The sequence below is a fragment of the Erpetoichthys calabaricus genome, chromosome 12 (assembly GCF_900747795.2).
Source record: "Erpetoichthys calabaricus chromosome 12, fErpCal1.3, whole genome shotgun sequence".
NCBI classification, from domain to species: domain Eukaryota; kingdom Metazoa; phylum Chordata; class Cladistia; order Polypteriformes; family Polypteridae; genus Erpetoichthys; species Erpetoichthys calabaricus.
The window spans coordinates 17,189,852-17,213,405 of record NC_041405.2 but is presented as its reverse complement, the minus strand read 5'-3'; the positions used below and the strand labels follow the sequence as shown (position 1 = coordinate 17,213,405).

The window sequence follows — 23,554 nt, the reverse complement described above, 5'->3', positions numbered from 1 at the left end:
CGGAAGGGCGTATAAAGAGGAGAGAAAAGGCCAAAAGAGGAGAAACTTTTTGATATCTTTTTTACCTTTGTGGATCTGCAAGTGTCAATTATAAAAATAATAAAATAAAAAGAAAGGTAAGATATTTTTTATTGTTTTTTGGAAATATATTGTTATCTATTGCGAGTATGCCAGTGCAAGAATGATCAAATATTTCTAAAACTAACTTATGTTATTGAAATATATTTTAGAAAGATATATTATTGATAGCAGTGATAAATTGCATTGTTACAGCAATTCACTCTTATTAACAGTAAAAAAAAAGAAAAGAAAAAAACAGTGAAAATATTTAAAATCTAAAGAGTAAATTAAATAGGTTCACTAGCTTTTTTAAAAAAAATTTTGAATTTCCCCTTGGGATTAATAAAGTTATCTATCTATCTATCTATCTATCTATCTATCTATCTATCTATCTATCTATCTATCTATCTATCTATCTATCTATCTATCTATCTATCTGATAATGACACAGGGGTGACTGCGGCTCCCTCGTGGTTCCAGCAGGTCAGGTGACAATTTATGAGAAGCTTGCAAGTTTTCTTCAGGCACCCCAATTTTTCTCTCACACTTTCACATCTTTCAAGTATTCACATCTTTATTCAAGGAGTGTCCCAGTCTCTATTACTGACTATTTATAAATCTCCAAAATGTAATGTGTCTTTTATTGAGGAATTCTTAGACTTAGTATCTATAATAATAAATAACTATAACAGGTTCCTAATTGTAGGTGATTTTAAAATTCATTTGGGTAACTAGTGTGACAGGTGGCACGATGGCGCAGTGGGTAGCCCTGCTGCCTTGCAATTAGAAGCCCCTGGATCTCATCCCGGGTCCTCCCTGCGTGGAGTTTACATGTTCTCCCCGTGTCTATGTGGGTTTCCTCCAGGTACTCCAGTTTCCTCCCACAGTCCAAAGACATGCAGGTTGGGTGCATTGGCAATTCTAAATTGTCCCTAGTGTGTGCTTGGTGTGTGGGTGTGTGTGTGCGCGCCCTGCGGTGGGCTAGCACGCTGCCCAGGGTTTATTTCCTGCCTTGCAGAGAGAGTTTAACCACAGGTCGGGTGGTAACATCTTACGACTTGCAGTTAAAAGGCCTCCATGTCGGAGTGCTACTGATTCAGTCTGGGCTTGCAGTGCTCCGCAGAGGGACATGGGTGTCATAAATGGGATTGGATTGCTCTTCATGGAAGTTGCAGCATTGCCATTTTATTATATCTTAAGACTGGAAAAAATAATAACATTGAGTGTAAGATTTTAAAACCATAATGGTATCAAAAGGTATGCATCTCTCTCTCTCTCTCTCTCTTTCTCTGTCTATCTATGAAAAACTCTCAAAAATCGAAGGGCGTGCAGGCAGGGTGGAATGGGTGGAGAAGAGTGTCAGGAGTGATTTGTGACAGAAGGATATCAGCAAGAGTGAAAGGGAAGGTCTACAGGATGGTAGTGAGACCAGCTATGTTATATGGGTTGGAGATGGTGGCACTGACCAGAAAGCAGGAGACAGAGCTGGAGGTGGCAGAGTTAAAGATGCTAAGATTTTCATTGGGTGTGATGAGGATGGATGGGATTAGAAATGAGGACATTAGAGGGTCAGCTCAAGTTGGACAGTTGGGAGACAAAGTCAGAGAGGTGAGATTTTGTTGGTGTGGACATGTGCAGAGGAGAGATGAGGGGTATATTGGGAGAAGGGTACTAAGGATAGAGCTGCCAGGGAAGAGAAAAAGAGGAAGGCCTGCGAGAAGGTTTATGGATGTGATGAGAGAGGACATGCAGGTGATGGGAGTGACAGAGCAAGATGCAGAGGACAGAAAGATATGGAAGAAGATGATCCACTGTGGCAACCCATAACGGGAGCAGCCGAAAGAAGGCAAAGAAGAGAATGAAAAAAGTTCTGTTGTTATTAATCACATTTTTAGGTGTTTTCTCCTCATATTATCTATCTATCTATCTATCTATCTATCTATCTATCTATCTATCTATCTATCTATCTATCTATCTATCTATCTATCTATCTATCTATCTATCTATCTATGTAACACATTTATGTCTACATATTGAGTGTATAAATAGCAGTCACTATTGCCAGATTATTGTTTTCTTGGTAATTTGTATCAATAATTACTGGATGCCAGGGGGGCACAGTGTTAGCCATGCAGCTCAACTGGTTCATCATCCTTGTCTGTGTGGAGTTTATGTGTTTTCTCTGTGTCTGTTTCATGTTTTCTCAGAGTATTCTGGTTTTCCTACTTCATTTATTTCTTACCCCAAATTCTAAACTGACCCATGTGAGTGTGGTGGTGTGTATGAAGTGGCTTGAGATCGACTGGCACAACTGTTTCATATCTTTCACACAAATCTTCTGGAATAGGCTCTGTCTCCTCACAAATGTGAGCTGAATTAAGAGTGCAAATGTTAATATATTAATGTATAATGCATGGAGAGTACTTTGGAAAAGAGGTTAGAGTCTCATCAAGATATATTCAAGGGCTAAACAGGATTATTTACTAAATAAGCATGACAATTTTAGAATTCCAAACACAGGATAATTAATTCAGTTTTACTGCATTTTATTGCATGTTTACTTTTCAGGCACAATGAATCTTACATGTGGAGCCTCCCTTCAAGGCACGTCTGCAGAGAAAATTTCCAAAAGCATCAAAACCACCAGAAATGTGGTGATTGAAATATCCAACAATACAACTAAGTTCCTCACTAACCCAAAGTAAGCTTTTGTCTTGTATCTCTTTTCTTCATTTTTGTTCATGTCTTCCTGATTTTTATGAAAAATGTACTGTTTGTTTAAGAGAGCACAATATGTTCTTCATGTGTACAAAGAGAAAAGTAGGGTGTGTTGAAGCATTAGTTGTCAGGAATGCCTGACATGTAATAGATGTATAAAGTTTATTTACAGTAAGCTCAGTTTGCCACACGTATGGACGTGATGGGGCCACTAAAACCCCAGCCTGGACTTTCTCCTCTTGCTCATGAAAGAGTTACTCCCATCTATTACAGGTACATTGATTATGGTACCATGAACCGACTGTAAGTGTATCTACAGTAGTAACTATTGTCTGATTACTGATTTCTTGATAATCTGAGTCCATAATTAATGTATACCAGTATGGCACAGGGGCACAATGTCAGCCTGCAGCCTAACTGATCCAGCATCCTGGGTCTAAATACCGCAACCCGCTGTGTGTGTGACGGTCTGACCAGAGCTATTCTGTGCTTTACACCTGCCATAACTGGCATAAGCTGTATCTCTTAAAATTTTCCTCAGAATAAGGCAGATATAAAAAAGGGATGGTTTCAGGGTTATGCAGTGAATAACACAGCTGCCTGATTGACTCACAGTCTTGTGATGAGTGGTCACAATTTCCTTTAGGTATCATTTACAGTACTTTAGGTATCCATGATAAACTCACTGTTAAGGATCTGCAAACAATTTTTTGTATGCACTCACATTAAATGAGAACAGCACTTACTGTTGGTTCATTCATGCCTGTTTATTTGTTTAACCGAAATGCTCAGCTCCCACTGGGCCATTTTGTATTGAAATTTGGTGTACTAATTCATTGGAGAAAATGATAGAAAAATTCAATTTTTGTTGAGAGTCACATTTAGAAACCATTAGTGACTTCCTATCCAAAAGATACATTTTCTACCACCTCAATACCGGATTTATTTATTGTTTTTAATTTAACTTGAGAGAGGCACTTTCAGCTTATAAATTTGTATACTTTTATCTTTTATAAGTCTGACAGCTGCTTCCAACAGCAAAATAAATCCCAATGCAAGTTAGTGCGGCATTGCACATATGCCTAGGGAACACGACATCACATTATTAGGCTATGCAATCCTCTCCTGCTGTTTGAAGCTGTAGAAAGTAAACTAAACAACAGAGTGAAGAAAATGGAAAGCAAAATGTCCCTTCACTAATATAGAAATGCATAGAAGAGGAAACAGACTACCTAGGTGTAGCTCTCTAAGCACAGTACAGTAAGTTAGAGTGTACACAGTATTTATCTTACACTAAAAATAACCTTGTGGCTGCATTTTCTGCAGATTGTAATAACTCCATATACCACTGTCGCTATAATTTACCAGGAAATTTCCAAAATAACTTGGTATTTTCACCTACATCATATTGTAAGTCAGGTCTGGTTGGAGAGCATGCACTGGTACAGAGCATTGTTGTACCCACAACACAACAAAACAGTTTGGGATCCAGGTTGGCAGCCCACAGATCACACATGTAGTCCAGTCCCATCCCCCAGAAATGACAATCTACTTGTTGCAGCCAGGTATTATGTGGGCATCCCCTTGGCCTGGTCCAGCTGCTTGGGTCCTCAGCAATGAGGATCCTATGAGCTGGATCATCCTTGGGGAATTGCGCCACATGGCCATAGTGCTGTAACTGATGGTCCCTCACAATGCAGGTAATGTGCCTCATTTGGGACTCCATGAGCAACACAAAGTCAAACCAGCAGTACCCAAGGATTCTCTGATGTGAAACAGTACTGAAGGAGTTCAGTCTTCTTCTCAGGTAACTGGATAGCATCCATATCTCGCAACCATATAGCAAGACAGGAAGCCCCAGGACTCTAAAGACTTGGACCATCATCCTTTTGCATAGATATCGGGAGCACCACACACCTCTTTACAGTGACCTCATGACCCACTATGCTCTCCTAATCCGTCTACAGATATCATAGAAAGAGTCACCAGAGACACGAATGTCGCTGCCAAGGTAAGTAAACCTCTCGACAAGGTAGACACACTGATGATAGCTGTGCCCAAGAGGTGTGATGATGCGGGTTCTGCTCCATACTCCCATCCAGCTTCTGGGAGCTCTGAACCCAACACCATCGGTAATGTCACCGATGAGCTAGGCAGTGAAGACATCAACAATGAAGCAAGGGGATGGTTCAAAAAGTGCAAAGTGCTTTTATTAAAAAACAGTCAAAACAAAGTATTCAAATAAGTAGCACAGTGAATCAAAAATAAATAAATAATCAAATAAAAACCAGTGAACTGGTGGAGGTTAAAAACAATCAATAAATAAATGTCCATTAAAAGTCTCCATCCTTTAAAATGTCCTCTTCCGGCTTGGGTCATTGGGTTCTTTTAAAAAAGTCTGGCACCAGTCCCGCTTGCTGCTCTGTCTCCTGCTCTTTGGTCCCCACTGCCAGCTCATCCCACCACTGCCACCAAATCTGACAATGCGGATTCTGCTCCATGCTCCCATCTGGCTTCTGGGAGCTCTGAACCCAACACCATCTGTAATGTCACTGATGAGCTAGGCAGTGAAGACATTAAAAGTGAAGCAAGGTGATGGTGCAAAAAGTGCAGAGTGCTTTTATTAAAATCAGCAAATTCAAAAACAGTGTTCAAATAAATAGTGCAGTGTCTCTCAAAAAAAATCATTAAATAAATAATCCATAAAAACAAGTGAACGAGTGGAGGTTAAAAACACAATAGAAAAATCCTTTAAAACAATGGCCAGAAGCAGACTTTTAAAACACAAAGTCTGGTGCATTCTTCTTTGACCGGCAGCTCCCCTGCTTCTCCCTTCTGGGCCCCGCAACAGGGCAGTCACCCAACCAGCAAATGCAGCTCCCTCCTATTCTGGTCCAGTAGCTCTCTGATCCCTGGCTACGTCGGGCACCAGCCAGACCGAGACCTGTGTTCCCTCCCCAGTGGTCAGGGTGCTCACGTTGGGGCTCAACGCCCCCAAAGTCCCCATGACTGCTGCTGCCTTAAGCTAAGAAGCCTTACACGGTGAGCTGTCCATGATCCTGGTCACTCCTGCTCCTCTGAACAGCTCAGCAGGAGTGACCCAATCCATCCACCCCAAGTGTCGGGCAAACATTCTCTCAGGGCTCTCCTTCCAGCTGCCTGATTTTGCTCAAGAGAGCCTACTGTCGCTCGCTCACACCGGCTTTCCACTTCTCCAGCCTTCTTCTCCCTTAACCTCAGTCCTTCTCTCTTTTCTCCTTCTCTTTTGTCTTTTTCCCTCATCCGTCTCGCCCTTCTATCAAATATTTCGGGGACGTGGATCAGGTGTGGCAATTAGCAGCTCCCGGCAACAATTGTGGATGACTCTTTACCTGTACACTTAAGAGAGGACCGCCCGCATCACAAATCACCCGGGAACTGCTCCAGTCACACTTCCACGCCCCCTCTCTAAGCCACAAGTGTGCCGATTATTTATTTAAAAAGAATTTTTTATTAAGAATTTCAAAAACAAATTACATCACTTTTCTACATAGTCACCCCGATTTGCCATGCAATTTTCCCAGTGTTATACCAACTTTTTAATGCCCAATTACTACTCCTCCCGCCTTCACCATTTCCATCAAAAACATAAAAATGCAGAAACTTTTTGAACGTCCCTAGAAGTATGGTCCACTTCCTGTTTCCATGTTTTTATAACATATTCACATAAGTTCCCAAATCCCTAGCACTTCATATCATCCTGGTATATCTGGATAATAAAAACCGCCATGCTAATGAACTCATGACAGCTTGCACCATCAAAGCTGATCAGCAAGGTCCTAGATTTGGGACATCATCTGCAAGTGAATTTTGAACATCCTAACTTGTAGACTCCTAGCACGTGAAGACTGGCTACATTATAACGTTCATGTTCAGTTAGTGTGCCGAGTCCCCTTCTGATTTTCATTTTCAACTAAATTTGTTGATGTCACCACTGCCATTTGCATGATCACCAATAACTATGAGAAGATTTAAAGAGAACTCATGTGCCTTCTGACACAACATTGCCTGGACAACAATATATACTTTATGAAATGAACAGCCTCGACGCCCACAAAAAGGTTTGGGGCAGCCATCCATATATTGTCCCTGGTTGCAAAAGGGTTTAGAATGAGAACTCAAGTGCACTGAATCGAGTCCTGAACTGAACTGAATCACTCTTCAAAACATGGAGGCTTTAAAGGCCTTGACCAGAAGTGACGTTGCAAAACCGGAAGTGACGTTCCTCTGAGCACTGGAACTGGAAATGGCGTTCTTCTGGGTGCCAGAACTGGAAGTGTGTGACACCTTTAATGTCAGCAAAACTGGTCACAGAGGTCAAGAAGCACTGGCAGAAGACACTCACATCTGCTTCAGCAGACATTTTTGGAGCCACCATCACTGAAAACCTGAAGTGAAAAGAACACATCCTAACAATTGGCAAGAAGGATCACCAACACCTTTACTTCCCTAGATGTCTGATGAAGGCCCACATTTGTCTGTCCAAGCTAACCAACTTCTACAGATGCACAGTGGAGATTTTTTTCAATAAATATGGCAACTTAGTATGGCACTTGATAAGTGCAGGGCAGCAAGACCACTACAAAGGGCACTATAAGGGGGTGGTGAAGGCAGCACAGAATAGTACTGGCACACAGCTCACATTTGGCCAAAACATATACTGTATAACAGTTTTAATGTATTTTGTGGTCTACATTATCTGTTTTGGTGTACTATTTCTATCACAAGTGTGTTTAAATATGCAATTAAGAATTTCAGAGTACTTTGCATACCTGAACATAAATTTCAACTTGAATATGAACATCAATAAAAAATCCATACAAACGTGAAGAGAAAATGCAGACGATTCAGGTCTCTGGAGCCATTAGACACGAATCACTATGCTGTTGTGCCCCCCATTTTATCCACCTGTAAATATTTACTCAGTTGTTTAATACACAAAATGTACCTTGTTTATGAAAACAGGCCATGTCCTGCCAAATGCCTTCAATACATTTTCTTACAGGGCCAAACTAAAGAAGTGGCGATATCCATAATAACGTAAGATGGCAGCATCTTTTGAATAAACTGCAATCTGCACAAATTAGAAAGGGTGGGTTAAGATGGAGTTTTTGATTTTATTTAGTTGCCTAAACATGAGTTGTTTGTATCTTGTGTCTTCGAACAGGTACCACTGTCACAGCGGGTATAACAACACCCCTCTTCAACCTACAATCGAGCCGAGAAGTAGAGAGGCCTGCTCCTTCAGCAAAAAGAGGAGAATGGCTTGTGGAAGTGTGGGAGTGATGACGTATGACATCTGTGCATCACCGATACAAAGCGGCGATATGAAACTGGCTATCATGTTCAGTGTGCCTTATGATTATAATTGGTTCGAGAATTGGTTTGCGGTGGGCTTTTATGACCTCAGTAAGGGGTGTGATCACGATTTGTATGATGAAATGTACTATCAGGTCAAACCAGAGTTTAAAAGAGCCAAAGCTACCCAGTGCACTCTGAGTCATAGTACCAACGGCCTTGATATCAAAGTAGCAATGTCTAATGCCTGTGAATCAATAATGCAAGTGGAACTGTGGGAAAGCAATGTCAATTATTCTTGAGGGTATCCATGAAAAACATGGCAGTCTTACATTCTTTGGGAATTGGCTTCCTTTTTGTTTTAATATAAGCTTTAAGTTGATTCTTCATTATCATACTGATGTGCTTTTAAAAATAAAACAACTTTAGGTAATAAAATTCTGTAATTTGATAAAAATAAAATGCTGTATGTCTTCCCTGTGCTTGTGTGAGATTTTCAGTGGAGATGTTGGCTTCCTGTTTTCGCTTTGTCATTCTGGGGAATTGAGTGCTGCTTGATGAGGGAAAAAATGAATTTATATAATTTTAGCACAAGACTGAAACATAACAATATAGTTAAAGGGTTTGAATACTTCATTTGTTTTAAAAAGACTTTTGATAGTATTGTACCACAGTAACTGTTTAAATGTATGTTTTAATGTATTTTATGGGTGTTCCTACAGTGTACTAGTTAGTCATAAGTTCATTCTTAAAAATGCCATAAGGGAATAGTTTTTGATTACCAAAAGATCCATCCACATAGAGGCACCAGCAAGACCCTTGATTTACTGTATTTAGATCCATAACAGGTTCTATCAATAATCATCAATAAATGGTAACAGATTTGGGAAACACCAGTGGGTTCCTGAGTATTTCCCTTCACAATAACACAAGCTAAGCTCAGGTTATCTTCACTGTTGGTATTATTCTTTATAGCCTCCTAAACATGAAAGATTTCTGTTTTTCCACATATTAGGAACCTTTTCAAAACCTAAAAAACAACTTCATGTGTAAAGAACTGTTCACAGAATGAAATGGTTCTTTGTCAAGCAAGAGTTCTATGGGCAACCACACAATCTAATAAAGTGCCATTATGGAACCGTTATTTCTGAGAGTGTACATGAATACAAACGTTGAGCCATGAAGCAAGACAACCGTGACGAAAATACAGTAGTAAACGAGCACAGAGAATGCATGCAGAATCCGAACTGATGCAACGCGGACATACCTACTACCTTTCCAGTAAAACTGCTGTGTGCGCTTGTAAAAATAAAGGTGCTTCAGAGAGATGCTAAGAGGTTCCCGAAAGAACCATCCACATGAAGGCTCCAGAAAGAATCTTTACTTATATAAATCCACTACAGGTTTAATAAATAGCCATAAATATATGGTGTAGGAGGAGAACTGGCATTCCGGCTGCAAAAGAGAAGAAGCCATTACCCAGATGGGAGGCCAGAGCAACGACACAGCTGGATTGGCTGGTGGAACAAATAAATGACTTTGTACCCGGCCGGTGTAAATTAATTGAAGGACCAGAGATATCCAGGAGTTGGGAGCAATTCAATCCCCCCAATTTGATAGGTGGCAGTGGTCCTCACATAGGAACCCAGTTGGGGCAACTGTTGGGATGCTTGGGAGATGGAGTCTGGAAATGCAGCCCTGTGGGAACCCCTACAGGCTGATAGAGGGTGCTGTTGGAGAGGATCTTTCTACTTTCTTTATGTCCTCGAAGTGCTTCCCAGAAGATACAGCATGACATCGGAAACATTCTTGTGTCCGGCTTAAACAGGAGCCCGCTGCCACACATGGACGAGTCGGGGGGCAGCAGGCAGCACTCAGTGGGAGGTAGAGAGGAGGAAGAATAATTGGTTATTATTGTGTATTTTATATTAGTGTGGCTGATTGCAGGAGAAGAGAAGTGCCTTGTGGAATAAAATCCTTTATTTTATTCATAAAGTGAGTGCTGTGTTGCTGTGTCTGTGGTTTGTGACTTTCTGGCGCCCCCTCGTGGTCACAATGTGATATATTTGATCGTGTTTTTAAAGTGACTCCTGCAGCACAAAATAACACTGAATATGTTCAAGTTTTTTTGTTTTTTTTTTATTTGTCAGTATCTTGCTTAACTACCTTATATTATGGACGTGCATGTTAACCAAATATTAGGATGCTTTATAAAGCCCATAACAACAAATTTCATACGCAAAGAAATTGCCCCAGACAGTAATGGTTGTTTAATAACCCTACAAAGATTCACACAACTCAGAAAGTGTTATTTTAGAAGCAGTCATTTTAAGAGTGTAAAGGAACTGCTGATTCTTCAGCACATCACATTGCTGCAGAGCAAAGTGCCGGGTCCTCTCACTGCCACGGGCTGACCTGCAGTTTCCAGTCAGACGTAACTTTACCATCTGCAGAGGTGACAGAAGAGCAACCGTTATGTGAGAAGGTGTAAGAGTGAAATCTTAGAAAATCACAGAAAGTACAAGTTAGGAAAAATAGCACGTCATTTAAAATTTTTGAATTTGGAGCAGAATTAGTAGATTTGTTTACGGTTAAACCTATTGCATCTTTAATGTGAAGACATGAAATAAAGTTTACAAAATGTTTAAAATTACACAATTATTATAAACTTTCTAGTTCTAAACATACATACTGTATTATATATAAAAATCCTGAAATCCGTCATTCAAATGTGAATTCTGAGAGAATTTTAATTGCTTTCAGAATTAATTGTAATGATGATTTTTACACTCCCTGCGTGGAGTTTGCATGTTCTCCCCGTGTCTGCGTGGGTTTCCTCCGGGCGCTCCGGTTTCCTCCCACAGTCCAAAGACCTGCAGGTTAGGTGGATTGGCGATTCTAAATTGGCCCTAGTGTGTGCTTGGTGTGTGGGTGTGTTTGTGTGTGTCCTGCGGTGGGTTGGCACCCTGCCCGGGATTGGTTCCTGCCTTGTGCCCTGTGTTGGCTGGGATTGGCTGCAGCAGACCCCTGTGACCCTGTGTTCGGATTCAGCGGGTTGGAAAATGGATGGATGGATGGATGATCTTTACAACGATTTTTTGTTGGTTAAGTGATTGGCAGCTCAGCAAATTCTGGACTTTTTTCCATTCTGCGGGACTCTGCTTTTGTGTGCTTCCCAGAGTCATTTCAGCTGTGAAACAGTAAGAAGCAAAAAGTTGTAACTAAACAATAATATGCCCTGGAAATGAGAGATCTACTGTCATCATTTCTTTTCTTTCAATTTAAAATCTAATCTCAGTAAAATCTAATTAATTACCACTTCCGCAGGGTCGCAGTGCAGCTGGAGCCCATCAACAAGCGCCAGGTTCAAGGCAGGAAAAATAGAAATATCAAAACTGCCAGCTCGTGGCAGTTTGCGTGTGTGTGATATACCTCGTATGTCTGCTCAGATGTTTTACTTTCTTTCAGCCAGCAGGTGGCACTGGTGTGCAAACTGTAACACACATATTCGGTAGTCTGTAATAGTCTGTCTTGTCCATGTAGTACTGGAGAGCAAATATACAACATTGGTCACAAGGATGTTGGATTGTATAGGAAGCAGACAGACAAACAGACATTAAAAACTCTCCCTCTGACAAAATAATATGGATTCTTGAAATTTGGCTCAGGTTTCTCTCATTCTATTGATCATCATTGAGATGTTTCTACACCTTCTTTGGAATCCACCTGTAGTCAATTCAAATAACTGGACATGATTAGAAAAGGCACGCACCTCTCACTACGGTATCTGTGCACACTGCTCAGGAATGGGCAGGAGAAGCTGTACCTCTGCTGCCACCTGCTGGCTGAAATAGACCATATCGCCTTTCTCTCATGGCACCCCTGAGATTCTCCGTCCACTTTATCTTTTACACCTACTAAGTCAGAAATATCAAACCCCGGTCCTGGAGTGTGGTTGCAGTTTTTCATTCTTACCATTTTCTTAATTTACGACCAGTTTTTGTTAGTACTTAACTTCTTTCCCCTTCATTTTATTTGCCTTTCTTAAGATTCAGTCCTCTGAATTACTTATTTTCTTAAACGGCACCCAAACAGAAATGAGATGTGAAGTGAGCAAACAGATGACCAGCTAAGTGGGGGGCCTCAAACTCCAACCAGTTTCTTAATTAGAATCAAATTCTGTTTGTTAATTAAACCCGTTATTTGATTCCATGGCTCTCATTCTGATATGGCTGACATTTCCTGCTGATTTTCTATTTTCTAAGAACACAGTCAAAATGTTTTATGGACCTTCACCTTTTCTAGTTCTCAGATATTGTATGATAAACACCGATTAGCTGATCTTCACATCACATTTATTTTGTACTTAAATGTAATGTGATGGAAACGTTCTAATTATATTTTTATCGTGTTCATGGAAACACATGAAAATAACTATTTACAACTGAAACAGTTTTATGAGTTCAATTCTGCAAACCTGTAATAGAACAAAACAGATAGAAAGAATGAAACTGATAAGACTATGCATAGTTTTCATGATCTTACTCTTAGCTGCGCTCTGTAAATAGATTTATTAAAATCATTAAATCTATTGCCAAGTGATTGAAAATAGGAATAACAGCAAAAGATACTTTTTATGTGGGGGTAAAATGTAACATAACATAAATTTCCTTAAATAAAGCGATTAGATTCGTTTCTGGACTCAGCGAGAGGACGCGTTTCTTGCTGGAGTGCTGCAGGTGTCTGCCTAACGTTCTGATGACGTCACACATCTTGGTCCTCTGGCGCCCCCACACGATAATCGATCAAAACTCTGGGTTGGATTTTTATCGTCCACTGAGGTGTAGGATTTGTCCCTATTTCCTGGTAATTCTCCTTCACGGTGCCCGTCTGCATTATCCGGCAATTAAAAAGAAAAGTCTCATCTGCCAGTGGCAGCGTAGGCATGCTGGACGACGGGGCATCCGCTGCAGTCTTTAGAGTGCAGTTCGCTTCTCTCAAAGCGGCTTTGGATGCTGCACTGTGCGAGTTCGCCGACTCGGTTGACAGTCGCTTCTTGGACTTCCAACTGGAGAAAGAAAAGGAAATCGAGAGCTTAAAGCAGGAGCTGGAAAGTTCCCGCAGTGAAGTGAGATCGCTGCTTTGCCGAACGAGAGTCGCCCACAGGATAGCTAGTCAGTCCCATACAGACCGAAGTGCGAGGGACGCGACTAGAGATCGCGGAACCGAAGAAGGACTTGGGGACCATCCTTCGAGGAGACAGCAGTCTGGGCAGACTGAATTAGGAGATGAGTCCAAAGGGAGGCACCATTCATCGCTCATACTACCCGAGTGGGAGCGGATAGTCAGCGAGTGTGTGACAGACAGGCCGGCGTGGGGTAAGAACGTTAATGGGGGTCTTCAAGTGTGGAGAAAGAGCGAGGCGCGTGATGATCGTGTCGGTCGTCAACAACAAAATCAGTTCATCTGACTTCACCTGCGTCTTGTCAAGTCCTTCACGTTGTGTGGAATACATTCTGATTTTACACAATTATTTGTCAGCTCTGGTAAAGACAAGTGAAAAAAAAACACCTTTTGGTGAATTACTTTAATCCTGAGGAAAATATCCAACCATCCATTATCCAACCCGCTGAATCCGAACACAGGGTCACGGGGGTCTGCTGGAGCCAATCCCAGCCAACACAGGGCAGGAACTAGGAACCAATCCCGGGGAGGGTGCCAACCCACCGCAGGACATGAGGAAAATATGAAAGAAATCAAACCTTTAATTGCAGTAAATTTATTCTGCGATAAAATAATTCTTCATCAAGATATAATTATTCGTAACCATTTCTAATCGTTTGTAGTTTCTCCATTAGTGGTGGTTGAAGTGGCTCCCCACTCACTGTGTAAGCACTTTGAGTAGTGAGAAAAGCGCTATATAAATGTAAAGAAACTTAATTAATATTAATTTTATTTATTTATTTTTTTAGTGAGAGATTGAGGTAATTCACCAAAAGGTGATTTTTTTAAAGTCACTGCCCTCTGCGGTGTACCCAGTGATTGTCAATGGAAACTGTGTGGCTGTGTGTTTCATTTTATGCTCCTGTTAATGGTGACACACCTGAACTCAATCATTTCGAGGGGGTTCCACATACTCCTGGCCATGTAATGTACCTACCACTTTCTGATGGTTAGGTGTTATCAATGAACTCGGCAGTGTTATTTAATTTATGCCATTGACTTGATTCAAGTCAGCTGCACGACTCAGTGAAATTCTCTTTTCTTTTAAGGAGAGCAGCTTAGTCATTTAACAGCACCCTGCCCAAATCTGAATTTTTTTCATAATTTATGTCCTTTGAAAGGTTTACTTATTGGATTTGTATTTTCTCCATTCAGTTTTCCACCCTGTTGTGAAGGAGCTTCTCAGTCTTCATGGATGAAGAGTTCCTCCATAACATAGACTAAAAGAACAGAAGGAATCATGGTGCCAGAGATGCACCAAGCTGGTCACTGCATTGTTTACGTGCTGCTTCTAGCGTGTGATTAGATTGTGATGCAATTGATCAATGGACATTATAGCTATTGATGACATGTTAGGTTATACTACTTTTCTTTTTCTTTTTTGTTTTTTGGGTGGGGATGTTTTTTTCCTGAATCCTTTTATTCATGTTCACGAGTCTGAAATGTCAATGAATTATCTGAAGTAATTTTTGGATTAATTTACCATTTTCCTTTCTGTAGCTTTGTTTTCCCCAAATTACCAAAGTTTAGCAAATCTAGTATGCAAAATGGGATTCTGGCAAAACCTTGACACTTTGAGATGATTCTTCAGACAAATTGTTTTAAAAAGCCTCAGTTAAATGTTTAAGTTACTTATACAGTTGAACCATTTCTAAACGATCAGAAATTCTTCTCTATTCTTTGGGAAATTATAAGTTGATGTTTTCATCTTCCACACCATCACCACCAACTGTTTCAGCATAGTCTATTGATGCGCATTTAACCAATTTGCCGTGTAACCGATTGACATTTTTGCCGTTAATTTGTTTGACTTCATCGTTTCTCTGTGCTAGGATTGCCCATGTACTGATTTTTTCTGTTGATAACCCTTCGTGATGAAATTCTTCAATAAGATTTGGATATAATATGTCTTCTTTAATTGGGAACTTAAAGTGAGGAAAGCATAAAAATGTATAAGAGCTGAGAGAGCAGAAACTGTGTCTGACTAAAGTATTCACATGAATGAGAGGTGAGAGGTCAGTGTGCGTAGGCCGTTAACCGGAATTGGTCGAGAGGAAGGTGGGACTTGAAAAAATTTTCCAAAAAGTCTTGTCGCATCACAGGATTGTTTTATATAATAGAGAGTGTATAATTTGTATACACATTAATTACTATAAGCTAAACAATTGCCCACCAGTCCTGTGTTGATTTTGGAGTAAGTTGGTCTCACTATGGCATCATGTCACACAGGACAGTGTTTTTCAGCCTTTTAGGTGTCACAGCACACTTTTTTTTCCATGTTCATTTTCTTGTGTACCACCGTGGTGCTCCTTGGTGATTCGAGTGCGATAACCACAACTTGTTGACCCCCCTTCATGGTTTGAGCTTGATCGTCACACTCTGGAAAGGGGGATTCTGCCACAACCCACTTCCATTATAAATAATAGCAACTCTCGACCCACTGGTGGCAAACACACAACCCTCTGGTTGAGACTCACTGACACAGGATTATGTGCTTGACCGTAATTTGAACTAACAAGCTTAAGATGTTTAATAGGCCTAGTACACCCCACAACTTAAAACGGTCACCCTGCTTTAAATCTCTATTTTGTATAGAACCATATATACTCACAAGGTACTTTACCGTCTTCAACAGTGTTTTCACCTAATAGTTCTTGACTTGACTTGACTTGTTCTTCTGGGGACCCTCTTTAATTATTAAGTAGAAGTGAAGGTAATTAAAAGCTGCCAATTTAAGTGCATTCTTTATTTTTAACAGATAACAAAGAAGCTCAAGAGCCTTCAGGAAAAGAAATGTGTCACATGGACGACAAATGTTTGGACCAAACCTCTGCTGTTGCTGTTCATGACCCTCAGGAGGTGGCCGTCTCTCACTGCGTTGACACCGATGACTCAAAAGTGGACTTTGCTTACCTTGTGCAAGACAGGAAAGACCCAAACAAGGACAACATTAAAAAAGAGTTTTCTGAAACAGACAGCAATGTAGACGCGGTCTCCAATGTGCCATCCTTGGATCCTCCAGTTCAGAACGATCCTGAAACGTTTCCAGTTATTCATCAAGTGTCGATGGAGGGAAATGCCAAAGTGGAGTATAGACAAGGTGGAGAACTTCCAAATGATGGCATGACTGATGAAAGGTTTACATCCAGGGCCATCAACATTCAAAATAAAATGTTTTACTGTTCTGTATGCGGAAAGAGCTTCAACAAAAAAGCCAATATGCAGAGACACCAGAGAATCCATACAGGGGAGAAGCCATATACTTGCTCTGAATGTGGGAAGACCTTCACTTGGATTGAAGCCCTCAGAGCCCACCACCGAATTCACACAGGCGAGCGGCCATACAGTTGTTCTCAGTGTGGGAAGGCCTTTAGTCGGATAGACAACCTTAAAACACACCAGAGGATTCACACAGGGAAAAAGCCGTATAGCTGTACCGAATGTGCAAAGAGCTTCAGGCACATATCCACGCTGAAACGTCACGAGAGGATTCATGCAAGCCAGAAGACTTACAGCTGTACGGTCTGTGGGAAGGTCTTTATTCATTTCATTGACTTTATGAAGCACCAGAGAAATCATGGCGGGGAGAATCCTTTGACGGAATCCACAAGAGCTTTTAGAGTGACTAGCCATCTTAAAATGCCCCAAACAATTCATAATGGAGAAAAGCCATATTGTTGTGCACATTGTGGGAGGACGTTTAGATACATGTCCAACTGGATGCATCATGAGAGATGTCACGCAGGAGGGAAACAGTGACACTTGGATTTTCTGCAGGATAACACTAGGCAACAAAGATTTTGCTTCCTGAACAATTTTTGGTGTATCTTATGTATTTTGACCTGCTGGTCACAAAAATCATCTTTAAATGTTCATATCACATACCATTTTATTGTAATTGCCTGTTTCTGTGATTTCCAGTTATAAGTGGTGCCCACTAGAGGACACTGCAGCTCTTCCAACCCACAACACAAGTGCAGTCACACAGTCAAGGCTTCAGTAGAAGTGGTTTATTAAATCCAATCCCTTATACAGGTTTTAATCCTCCACAAACAGACTTCTGTCCACAATAAATCCTCCGCCTCTCCTCCAAGCAAGCTTTGCCCACCTCCTCCCAACTCACCTCAGCTGGATGAGGCCGGGTGGCTTCCTTTTATCTGTGGACCCAGGAGTACGTCAGATGTTAAATGACTACAGCCTGGCACCACTTCTTATAGCTCCTTCTGATGGCACCCCCACACTCTGACAGGGTTGTTCTCTGAGACTACATATCCCAAGGTGCCCTGTGAGAGTATAATGGGAGCTGTGCCCAAAGGGAAGCTGCCATCTAGCATACTGGGGGGATAAACAGCCCTCAGAGACAGTCCTTTCCTGTCTTTCCATTTTATCCCGGTACTGAAAACATATCTGTCCGGGGCACCTGTCCATCCACCTGGGGCTTCCCATTGAGGTAAGGATCCGTCCCTTCTCCTGGTCGGGATACCCATCAGTCCCGTTTGGCACTTACAAAGTATACATACACAATACAACAACTTCAAGTGGAACATCTGTGGGTATATCTGTAAGAATCAAGTCCTATGAATGGGTCTGCCACACTAAAGACCCTCATTAAATTAAAAAGAAGTGGACACTCCATAAGTGGGCTGAATGGTGTGGTACACAAGCCATTTATCAACCCAATAAAGATATTTGTGCCTCATCTTTACATAAAACTTGGACTGATGAAGAATTTCATAAAAGCAATGAACAAGACAGGTTAAGGATTTCAATATTTGAGAAAGGTGTTTCCACGAATAACTGAGGCCAAGATTTATTTTTTTTGGGGGGGGTTCACAAATCTGACAGGTCATCAATGACAATAGGTTTGAAGATCTGTGAGGGCCAGTTTATATTTATAACGCTCAGAATGTGTTCGCATGCACGCATCGTGGCTGCCACGCATTTCCAGCAGTCATTTGTGATGCATCCTCTGCACATCCTCAGAAATTAACGCGAAGCGTGCGCAAGTTGCAGTACCAGCAAAAAGTCGAGGGGCACAGTGTGGTAAAAGTTGGAACGTGACGTCAGAGTCTCAGTTCACTATCAACATATGACAGCACGCTGCTTTGCAGAATCTACAGGATCAACGAATGATGAATGGTTCGAAGAAGCGGTGAAGCAAAATGCTAACATAGAAATGTATTCGTGGTGCTTTTCTTTTTAAGCGTCACATATCTGCCAGTGTAATGGTGTGATACATTTTAAAGGTCTCACATACCATCTTCTATGCACTTTTTTAAAATTTTTGCTCCTTTAGAATGTACGGAAGCATACTTGAGCCACAGAGAAAAAATTATGGACACAGTGAAAAGTTCTATTTTGTGATTAAAGTGGAGCTTTAATCTTGAAATTTCCACTTTAATGCCATAGTGTATTTTCTCATTAAAATTGACCGTTGTAAACGTCATATTAAAACCAACCCAGTTGTTAATCGCTATGTGCTTTGGGGGCTTCCTCCTGAACTGACAGCAGCAATAGCAGAACAGAACACATAAAATGTATGATATTCCAGCTCTCTGCACATTTAAAATCCTTAGATTTATACTTGATATCACTTTCATGATGAAATGCATTAAAGTATTTATATTGCATTTTACAGATAAATCGTTAACTTCATTTAAATAGTGAATACTTTTAATGATTATACATGTGGGGCCACCATGGTGGTGGAGCGGTATCGCGTTGCTGCCTTGCAGTAGGGAGTCAAAGCCCTGATGTACCCTGCCTGGAGTTTGTGTGTTTTCCTGGTGGGTTTCCACAGTGTGTTCCGGTTTCCCTCCAAGGACATGCAGGATTGGGGATTTGGCGATACTACAAAAAGTTTCTTCACTTTTATATTTTTGTTGGAAAGGGTGACGAAGTAGTAATTGGCATTAAAAAATTGGTATGGCGCTGAGAAAATTACATTGCAAACAAAGGTGTGTAGAAAAGTGATGTCATTTGTTTATGAAATTCTTAATAAATAGAGTTAAAACAGTGCAGAAACTTTTTGAACGTCCCTTGTAAAATGACACTAGTGTATGTGTGTGCTTGTATTCACCATGCGATGAGCTGATGCCCCATCCAGGGATTGTTTCTGCCTCATGTCCAATGCTAGCTGTAATGCGCGCATCCCTGGATTGATGGATGTAATCATTAAACATCAATCCTTTTCAGAAATATTGTGGCAAGGGAATTTAATGGATGTTTCAGGCAATTCACAACACACAGCAAAACCAAACATTTTGTTTCTCACTGTGATAATATCTCACAGTGCCACCCAGTGGAATCCTCCGGATTTACGCAAGTATAAGTGCTTGCATAACAGTAGCGTCCACAGGCGCACGCATCATTTAATGTGAATTATAAACCTGGCTTTAGTGGTAATGGAGGAAATTGAATGGAAGGCATTTAAGGAAGTTGCTGAGAATTTTCTTGGCACTTAAGATTATCCAGCTGGCTGGTTTCAAGCTTTGAAAACCATGAGGTGCAACATGTCCCCAAAAATTGATTTCTTCATTCACAGTTGGACTTCTTCCCTGCTAATCTTGGACAGTCAGTGATGGATGGTTAATCAGACATTTGCAGTAATGGAAAAGAAACATCAAGGCAAGTGGATTCAATTGATTCTGGCTGACTATTGTTGGACACTGAAACGAGAAAAATCAGATGTAGAGAACAAATGGAAATAAGCAGAAAAATGATGCAATGTGTCACCACCATCAAGCGATCGAACACGCTAAATTCATAAAAGTGTATTTCACATTTCTCCAAATTCTTACATGAAATTATATTTGCATTCAGCTTTAAATGGGCTATTATAATCACCAAAAAATTTTCAGGATGCAAAACGTTTGGAAAAATAAAGTTGCCCAGTGTGATCTTCAGTGAAGTTACAAACTGAAAAAATAAACAATATTCAGGAGTCTTCTAGCGATAGTGTATGCTTTCGATTTATCGTCCTAGTAGTGTTACGTCTTGGGTTGTTCTGAGGAAATTCTGAGAGGTCACATATTTTGATGGAATATTCTGGAAGCACAACAGCTCATAAGCAGGTAGAGGCCACCCTACCATCTGGAAAAGTGATGGATGAACAGGTAAACCTCAGCACATGCTTTGGAACAAGCAAAAAGGTTTTGGGGGTCTAAAAAGGACTGTTGCTGTTGCTTGAAAATATGTGAATCCTTCATTTTTTATGTGTTAGATGACTAATAAATAATAAAAAAAATTCTACATTACAAATAACAGACACAAACAAACAAAATGTATAAGGTTTCATTATTTGAGAGAAGCCCAGTGATTCTTGTGTACAAAAGTAAGTGAACCTTTTCATTGCATAAGGACAAGTATCATGTTAAGTTAATGATTTCTGCAGATTCTAATCAGTCTCTCACCTCTGCTTTGATATGTTTTGTGGTTATTCCTCCTTACATTATCTATCTATCTATCTATCTATCTATCTATCTATCTATCTATCTATCTATCTATCTATCTATCTATCTATCTATCTATCTATCTATCTATCTATCTATCTATCTATCTTGCCTACTATACTAAAATGTAAATCTATCTATCTATCTATCTATCTATCTATCTATCTATCTATCTATCTATCTATCTATCTATCTATCTATCTATTGAATTCTGCCAAGTAGTGTACACTAAAATTTCTATCCTTGAGTAGATTTGCAAGGATTGCACACTAAAAGACCACTTTTTATGTTAGAACTGTTATGACTGATGATCATAATTTTTTCACACTTTGTTTGCAACTAATTTGCTCTTTTTTATGCATGTATGGGTATTTGGGGTCACACAATTCAGTCTTTACAAGGATTCATTGCTAAAATGTGATTTTCAGTAGTTCTCTTTTCTGCAGTACATACAGAAAAACCTCTTTCATAATTTTACTTACCATTTATTTTAGCTAAACATGGTTCTATTTTGTACTAAATTAATGAGTTCATCTAGAGTCTCTCTGGAGTCATGGCTAGTTAATTTGTCCTTGATTTCAGGAGCCAATTCCTTTTTAAACAAAGAGATCAGTGTTGTTTTGTCCCGCCCCATTTCTGCTGCCAGCATAACAAAAAGTAACAACGTACTTCCCCAGCTGTTCTGATTTATCAAACAAAGCGGTCAAAGTAGAATTAAGCCTTGAAAAACAGTCAGGAAAGAAGACCAGAATTCTACCAGCCTGGCCAAAGGAGACGCATCACAAGGCAGCCTTGCTTCCAGTTGATTGGCTGGTTATGGCCAACATCAAAGCCCAAAATTTGCATCAAAATTCAAAAAATACACTATGAAATGTCCCAAAAACATTCTAAATGTCCCACAAGAGAGGCGATTGCCTTCAATCCATGGCTTGAACAGATCAAGGCAATGAAGAAAGTTTGTAAATGAAAGACATACTGGAGGACTAGGAAATGTAAAACAAAATATTTCACAGCAGTGAGAAAAGCAAAAATGACTTGCCTAACTGGCAATCCAAAGCAAACAAATCCCAATATGAAATCCACAAGAAAATCCAAAAAGTAGTTGTGAGCCAGAGATCAAAATCAATAAAAGTACAAAACTCACAAATCCCACTGCATTGGACTTTAACTCTCAGCCTGTCTTTATAGGGCTGGGGACGGTACTTAAATTTAGATGGATTGGTGGCTCAGCCTCAAGGGGAGCCACCCACAAAATACAAGGACCATAAGAGAACCACAGAACAGACATAGATTCTACACAATAACTAAACAGAATACAATTAACCTATAATACATCATTATACAAAAAAAAGAACAGAACAACATCATACAAAATAATGGAAAACAACAACAATGAAAAGTGAAGAAAGAAAACAGAAAGTAGGCAATTTAAACAGCAGCAGGAATCTCTCTACTGTCGCCCTCAAGCAATGGCTTTGTCCACACACAGGGTGCGACCTTCCCAGTGTGTGTGTGGTGTTTATTTTATCCTTTTTACAGTCATTTCCTTTCAGATGTCCTTCTAGTCAGGTGTAAAAGAATTTTCCATAAATTATGGTCTAATCTATCTTTTATGTCCCCTGTGTGATCTCTTAGCCACAACCATCCTTCTTAAAACAAAATGTCAATTTCTGTCCAAAGCTGGTACTGCCTCCTTCTTTCTGTGCAGTTTATGCCCTGTCATACCTTTATCTTTAGTAGATTCAGAATGTAGTAGGACCCCTCCATAATTCAATTGGAAAATCATAATTTATTTTATCTAAAACTGGAAAAAGCAAATATTTGTGTGGAACAATGCAGAGCTTCCTTAGAATTTCAAGATTTTATTAATGCTATTCTAAGATAAGTTTGCTGAGCTCCTATCTCTGTCACTACTAAACATCTATTCTTTTAAATTATAAGAGATTGTATACCACAGTGGGCCTTTGCTTGCACACTGATTAGCACTCCACTCTGAGTGAGTTTGGGATTTTTAGTGTGGCTTATGATTCCCGATCTTAATTGTTTCTGTGATGCATGGGGTTGATTGCATTTCTGATTGAATACAATACAACACAACTTATTGTTTGAATGGCATTCTTCAGTGAGAGCAGGCGCAGAGCATTGTGATCAATTCTCAGTTAAAATACAAGTATAGATTTTACTAATTACTAAATACAAAACTGGTACGCATATAAATGCAGATTTGTTAAAACACACAAAGAACAAGGTAGAAACTGATTAAGCATAAATGGAAACCAACAACATCTGTCCATCAATTCACTAATAAACTATGGCCAGTTGACAATGGTGGAGAATAAAATTGTAATACAGGTTGGGAGCATGGAAAGTAAAAAATAAAGTCACAGTCTTGGAGATGTCGACCAACTAGCCGCCTACCCACTCCTGGGTTTTCTACAGGGGACTCAATGCTGGCTATCCAGTCTGATGAGAGAATCTTTCTATCCAATTATTCCAATGCTCCTTTATCTGAGATGGCTTTTCCATATACAGGACAGCAATGATACCAAGTGCCACATCCAGATACCGAAAAAAGGAAAAGAATAGGGGAAAGTTAGTAATGGTTTATAAATATTGTATTACTTTTATTTCTGTACAAATGACTAACAAACAGAAATGCAGTATGCACAGCTAATCGGCAGCTCTAGTCAGGGTATGCCAGACTAAAATAGTGAGCATTTAAAGGTTGAGAAAGAGTATCACTTATATTAGCAGGCAGATCTTTC

The 23,554-nt window shown here is 40.1% G+C and overlaps 2 protein-coding genes across 2 annotated transcripts; both read left to right on the top strand.

The window, feature by feature from the left end:
* The first annotated feature begins 2,601 nt into the window (after positions 1-2,601).
* Positions 2,602-8,577, top strand: LOC114663025 (DELTA-sagatoxin-Srs1a-like). Its single transcript, XM_028816800.2, has 2 exons — positions 2,602-2,761; positions 7,985-8,577. The coding sequence occupies exons 1-2, from the start codon at positions 2,634-2,636 to the stop codon at positions 8,415-8,417; spliced, it is 561 nt and encodes a 186-aa protein (XP_028672633.1). The 5' UTR covers positions 2,602-2,633; the 3' UTR covers positions 8,418-8,577.
* Positions 8,578-12,920: 4,343 nt separating this feature from the next.
* Positions 12,921-17,239, top strand: LOC114662998 (zinc finger protein 3-like). The gene is made up of 2 exons (XM_028816759.2): positions 12,921-13,493; positions 16,097-17,239. The coding sequence occupies exons 1-2, from the start codon at positions 13,061-13,063 to the stop codon at positions 17,095-17,097; spliced, it is 1,434 nt and encodes a 477-aa protein (XP_028672592.1). The 5' UTR covers positions 12,921-13,060; the 3' UTR covers positions 17,098-17,239.
* The last annotated feature ends 6,315 nt before the right edge of the window (positions 17,240-23,554 follow it).